Source organism: Eurypyga helias, unplaced genomic scaffold, assembly GCF_000690775.1.
Source record: "Eurypyga helias isolate BGI_N326 unplaced genomic scaffold, ASM69077v1 scaffold17902, whole genome shotgun sequence".
In the NCBI taxonomy this organism is placed as follows: Eukaryota; Metazoa; Chordata; class Aves; order Eurypygiformes; family Eurypygidae; genus Eurypyga; species Eurypyga helias.
Genome location: NW_010234235.1, coordinates 7,932 through 13,842, shown reverse-complemented (window position 1 = coordinate 13,842; position 5,911 = coordinate 7,932). Strand labels below are relative to the sequence as shown.

The 5,911-nt window shown below is 40.7% G+C and overlaps 1 protein-coding gene across 1 annotated transcript in view; it reads right to left on the bottom strand.

Moving 5' to 3' along the window:
- Nucleotides 1-3,262: 3,262 nt before the first annotated feature.
- LOC104517371 (transcription factor RFX3-like) overlaps nt 3,263-5,911 on the bottom strand; it is a gene marked incomplete at its 5' end in the record, with an annotated part of 6,957 nt that continues 4,308 nt past the window's right edge. Inside the window, 3 exons of the mRNA XM_010162006.1 lie at nt 3,263-3,440; nt 3,861-3,980; nt 4,739-4,920. Coding sequence (XP_010160308.1) covers nt 3,263-3,440; nt 3,861-3,980; nt 4,739-4,920 — 480 coding nt within the window. The remainder of the gene's footprint in view (nt 3,441-3,860; nt 3,981-4,738; nt 4,921-5,911) is intronic.

Sequence of the window (5,911 nt, the reverse complement as noted above, 5' to 3'; positions counted from 1 at the left end):
GTGCTGAGTAGAGGGGAAGGATCATGTGTCTCCACCTGTTGGCAATGTTTTTCCTTATGTAGCCAAGGGTACCATTGGCCACCTTTGCAGCAAGGGCACACTGCACTCTCATGTTCAACTTGCTGTCTGTGAGGACCCCCAGGTCATTTTCTGGAAGCAGCACAACACTCTGCAGCATCAGCCACTCCCCCCCAGTTTTGGTGCTGTCTGCAAAATTGCTAAGAGTACACTCTACCCCATCATCCAGATCATTAATGAAGATGTTAAGCAGGTCTTGATCCACTATTGACCCCTGGGGTACACTACTAGTCACTAGACTTTTTGCCACTGATCACCACCCTCTGGTTCTGGCCATTGTGGTGGGTTGACCTTGGCTGGCTCCCAAGTGCCCACCAAGCTGCTTAGCAGGACGGGGGAGAAGAATATGACAAAATGCTCGTGGGTCAAGATAAAGACAGGAAGATCACTCACCAATTACTGTCACAGGGAAAATAGACTTGGCTTGGGGAAATTAATGTATTTCAAATCAAACAGTTGGATAATGAGAAATAAGAACAAATCTAAAAATAACTTCCTCCCAACCTTCACTTCTTCTCAAGCTCAACTTCATTCCCAACTCTTCTATCTCCTCCCCATGCAATAGGGGATAGTCCCTGTCACAGGGGGACAAGGAATGGGGGTTGCGGTCAGTTCGTTATGTATTGTCTCTGCCTCTCCTTACTCTTCATACTCTTCTCCAGCTCCAGTGTGTGGTCCTATCCACAGGATACAGTCCTTCACAAACTTCTCCAATGTGGGTCCTTTCCATGGACTGCAATTCTTCATGAACTGCTACTGCATGGGTCCCCCACAAGGTCACAGATCCTGCCAGAAAACCTACTCCTTTGTTGGTTCCTCTCCACAGACTGCAGTCACATCCACCTGCTCTGGTGTGGGTTCCTCACAGGCTGCAGTGTGGATCTCTGCTCCACCATGGACCTCCATGGGCTGCAGAGGGACAACCTGTCTCACCATGGTCTTCTCCACAGGCTGCAGGGGAATCTCTGCTCCAGCTCCTGGAGCACCTCCTCCCCCTCCTTCTTCACTGACCTTGGTGTCTGCAGAGTTGTTGCTCTCACATATTCTCACTCTTCTCTCCCAGCTGCTGTTGCACATCAGTTTTTTACCCTTTCTTAAATATGCTGTCACAGAGGCACAACAAATGTTGCTGATTGGCTCAGCTATGGCCAGTGGTGGGTCCGTCTTGCAGCTGACTGGAACTAGTTCTGTCTGACATGGGGACAGCTTCTGGTGTCCCCTCTCAGACACCACCCCTGGAGCCCCCTGCTACCAAAACCTTGTCATGTAAATGAAATAAAGCCACTGAGCCATCTCCCTGTGTGCTCATCCAGCCCATATTTCATCAGCTTCTCCCCTGTGTTCGGTTTCTGTGGTGGTGGTGGTGTTTTGTAGCAGAAAGAGTGGAGAAAATCAGCATTGATAGAGGAGTGGGATGTGAGAGAGACAAGTCAGACACCAAAAGTCAGTGAAGAAAGGAGGGGAGGAGGTGCCCCTGCAGCTATAGACCATAACCTATGTGCTACTGGCAAGAGAGGAGGGAACCTGGGAAGACGGGGGAGGTGGGGGGAAGGGTTTTTTTAAGTTCTAGTTTGTTCTGTCTCTCATAGTCTTACTCTGATTTTGTTTGGTAACTGATTAAACTGACTTTTTTGTCCCCAAGTCGAGTGTGTTTTACCCTTGACCATAATGGGTGAGTGACCACACTGCTTCCTTGTATTTTCTCCTCACAGGATCACAGGATACTGTTATGATAAGCGTATTCCAATGTAATAAAAATATTATGAAAACATCTAGTCTTGCTTTTAAAATGTCAAATTTTCCATCAAGAACTTCAAAGTTTGCAGTTTTTATACAAAACATTGCATAGATAACAGTTGGTTCATGAGATCCCAATTTTTCCAATGAAAATTTCTAATTTTCTGTTGGATATACACTTTTCTGAAAAGTATATTGGTTTATCTGATTGTGCACAGAAAAGAGACAGTACTCAGCTTTTCACCTTGTAAATATCACACAGTCTAGTTCCCTCTTCTGCATTTTATCTATTTAGAATGCCTGGGACTTGGAAATTTATTTTACTTAAATCTTTGCACACCTTAACTGATTTAGGGGATGAACAAAGTTCTTCAAAACTACTTTATATAGATACTGTTGGCAAGAATAAATAAAGCAGATCCACACTATTTTTATTAGTATCCAGTGAAAGTAGAAAAGGCAATGGGAGCAAATTGAAATATAAGAAATTCCACTTAAACATAAGAAAATGTTTTGGATTTTTTTTGAACACTGAAAGAGTTTGCCCAGGAAGGTTGTGGAGTCTCCATCTTTAGAGATATTCAAAACCCCACTGTACATGGTCTTGGGCAACCTGCTCTAGCATTTTATGTTTTTCAATTTGTGTCCATTGCCCCTTGTCCTGTCACTGGGGACTGCTGAGAAGAGTCTGGCTCAGTCTTTTACTCCCTCCCACCAGGTATTTATACACATTGATAAGATGCCTATGTTGTAGGAGTACTGATCTCTAGCTCAGCCACAGCTATGCCTGTGGCTGGTATGGATCCCATTGGTCTGGACCCCAACACATGGATTGGTTTTCTGGCTTGACCTTGGATCTACCTTGCCACTAGGGACTTGCCCAGTGATCAGTAGACTGTGCCTGACCCTGGTTATACACACCAGACCTGAATCTGATTTGTGAACTGACTTCCTGGCTTGACCTCGAACCTGCCTCATCACCACAAATTTTTCTGATGATCTGGACTCTTCGTTGAGTCTGACTACCATACTGGATATTGTGGGACTGGGCCCAGGCTGGTGAGGGCCCTGCTATGCATATCATGGCGCTCAACTCCCAACTCCCCATCCTTTAGGGACAAGCCAGCCCTCACTACTCCCTGACAGTAAGACAGCATTGAAAGCCTTGCTATAGTCAATATATACAATATCCATTGCTCTCCCCTCAGCCACTAAACCAGTCCCCTCATTGTAGAAGGCTATTGGATTGGTCAAGCATGATTTCCCCTTTGTAATTCCATGCTGACAACTCCCAATCATCTTGTCCTTCATAGGTGGGCTTTGGCTTTCCTAACACCATCCCTGCACACCCAGACAGTCTCTCTATATTCCTCCTGGGTTCCCTGACCCTGCTTCCACCTCTTGTATACTTTCTTTTTATGTTTGAACTTTGTTAGGAGCAACTTGTTCATCCATGCAGGCCTCCTGCCACCTTTGCTTGACTTCCTGCATGTCGAGGAGGTAATCTTTGAAAATCAACCATCTCTCCTTGACCCCTTTGCCCTGTAGGACTGTCTCCCATGGGATTATTCCAAGTAGAGTCCAGAAGATGCCCAAATATTCTCTCATCAAGTCCAGGGTCAGTTCTTGCCAGGAGGAAGAAATCAACACAAAGCTTAACCTAATAACAAGCTCTTCTATAATTTTATATATGTGCTGCTTAAGGTAATAAAAATGAACAACAGAAATTTAAATTCAAAGCTTTTATTACTTTTTTTTCAGTATGTGGGAAAATAACCCAAGACTGCCAAGAAGTGTCTGTTCAGAAGAATTGCATCATATTTTACTTTTATTATTACTTTTAAAAGATGTATCAGTTTTTAGGTATGTATTCTTCATGTCTACTGATATCAGACTCCAGTGATATCAACTGCAGATCTGACAAACCTTTATTTTTCACAAGAGAAGTTAATTTCAATTAGAGGTTAAACTTTGCCACATAAATGAGGACAGGTAAGTCTCTAAAAACTAGAAATATGGAAAAGTAGTTTCATTTAACATCGTACCTCTGTTTCTGCTGCATGGGTTGCTGTCGCATAGCCATATATTGTATGTCCTCTTGCAGCCGATTAAGGGGAGATTCTGGTTTGACACGAATCCCATAATAATGGTATTTGGAGTTCCCCCTTTATGAAAGGACAAAAATGATATTAGTTTTATGCATATACATTATACTCACTTCACAATTTGCCTTGACTGGAAAACAGTACATAAAAGTTAGGCTTGACTTTCCTCTCACTCCAGTATAAAACTGGTATAACACCACCAGCTTCTGGAAATCAGTTCATTTAAACTATATTTTCTAGCACTTTACTGCTGGACTTCATTTAAACAGAATAAAGAAAGCAAAACCCAAATAAATTGCTTATGCAGTCATGGTGAATAAAACCATTCCATAAATGGGATATACTTGTGAGTGAGGGTTTGCCGATGTTTCACTAGTCACCTTCAGTCCTGATCAGCTGGGGAGGAAGAACAGAATTAGGCTATCTGCATTTATTTGAGTGCTATTGGTGTCTATGTGTGGGCTGGTAAAGGCATTGCTCTGTGTTAGCTTGTGGTTTAGCTGTGATGATATCATATGTGTGTATATCTGCATCTTTGGATCACATGTTCAGTCTCACTACCAGATGGACCTGCAAATGGGAACAGCAGTAGCTACATCCATTGAACTAAGATGATAGATATCTGGGTCTGAAGAGTACACAAAATAGCAGACCATGAGTCCCCTGGGTTCTGAAGACCACTGGATTCAGCAACTCCCTTAACAGTAAGGTTTTAAAAATTTTTTTTTTGTTTTTTTGTTTGCTTGCTTGTTTTTACAAGATTCATGTTCACACTTATTATTGCTACTATTATACTTCAAAATTTCATTAACGCAAACCTGGTTCCCAGTCTTCTGGTCCGTAACCCCATGAAGATTGACCGTATGAGTTTTCCAAAGGAGGCAGCATTGACCGGATCTAACTTATGCTCCTGACAATGACGTAAGTAATGATTGTAAAGAGTACTTCTGGGAAGACTCACTCCTTCTGCGGTTTCATAGTTGTCTAAAAGCCATTGGAGCTAAAACAAATATGAAAGAGTGAACATATGTAAATTCAGTATTACTCTACTAAAAAAACTTAAGTGTACAACACAGGCGTCTGATATTTTTTAGACCACTCTTAAGTCTTGTTTACTACAGTGAATTCATTCTTCAAGCAAATATAATGTCTTTAAATCTCTTTCAATGCTAAATATGTCATGATGCCTTAGTATCTTTTAGAATTACAAGGAAATAACAAAACTCATTGCACTTGTGACTTCAAATATCTCCACTTCTAAAAATATTTCAGATTCAGTACCATACATTAACATTTTATGAATTTATTTGTGCTTTGGAAACAAATTGTTGGAACTCCAAGGAAATAAAATAATCCATGTACTTTATATTAATTGCAGGAAAAAAATAAAATAAGTTAGTTAATACAGTTTTAATTCTGGAATGTTGTACTATTTCTCTTCACCTGAACTTAAAAAAATACAAATGAAAAAAACCCACTATTTAACCGAATAGGGTTTATTTTCTCCAAAATACAAAGAAGAAACTATCAAAAATAAGGTAACAAGCAATCCAGATGACATGAAAAATAACTGGTACATTATATAAAATATTATGGGCACGATCCCCTTTCTGTTTCTTTTTTTTTTTTCCCCTGTGTAATTTAACGTAGTATTTTGGTGAACAATTTTGGAAGCATGTAGACAAACAGTTTCTAATACATCATTGTAGCTTCGTATAGAACAAATAGTAACTAACATATGCAAAAACCCCAAGTAAAACAGTCATTTCAATGACATTTAACAGTATAGGAGAACAACAAAATAAAATGGAAATATTTTTATAGTGGTCATATGTAAATTCTGTGGTTTCATGGTTTTGGGGATGCTAACAACTTACCTAGGTTATATCCCCTCCCCCCCATGGTTTCATATCCTTGGAATTTCCCTTTAACTTCATCTGGAATAATTCCCAGATTGTGTTATCTGCTTGCATTTGCTACTTAATTACTTA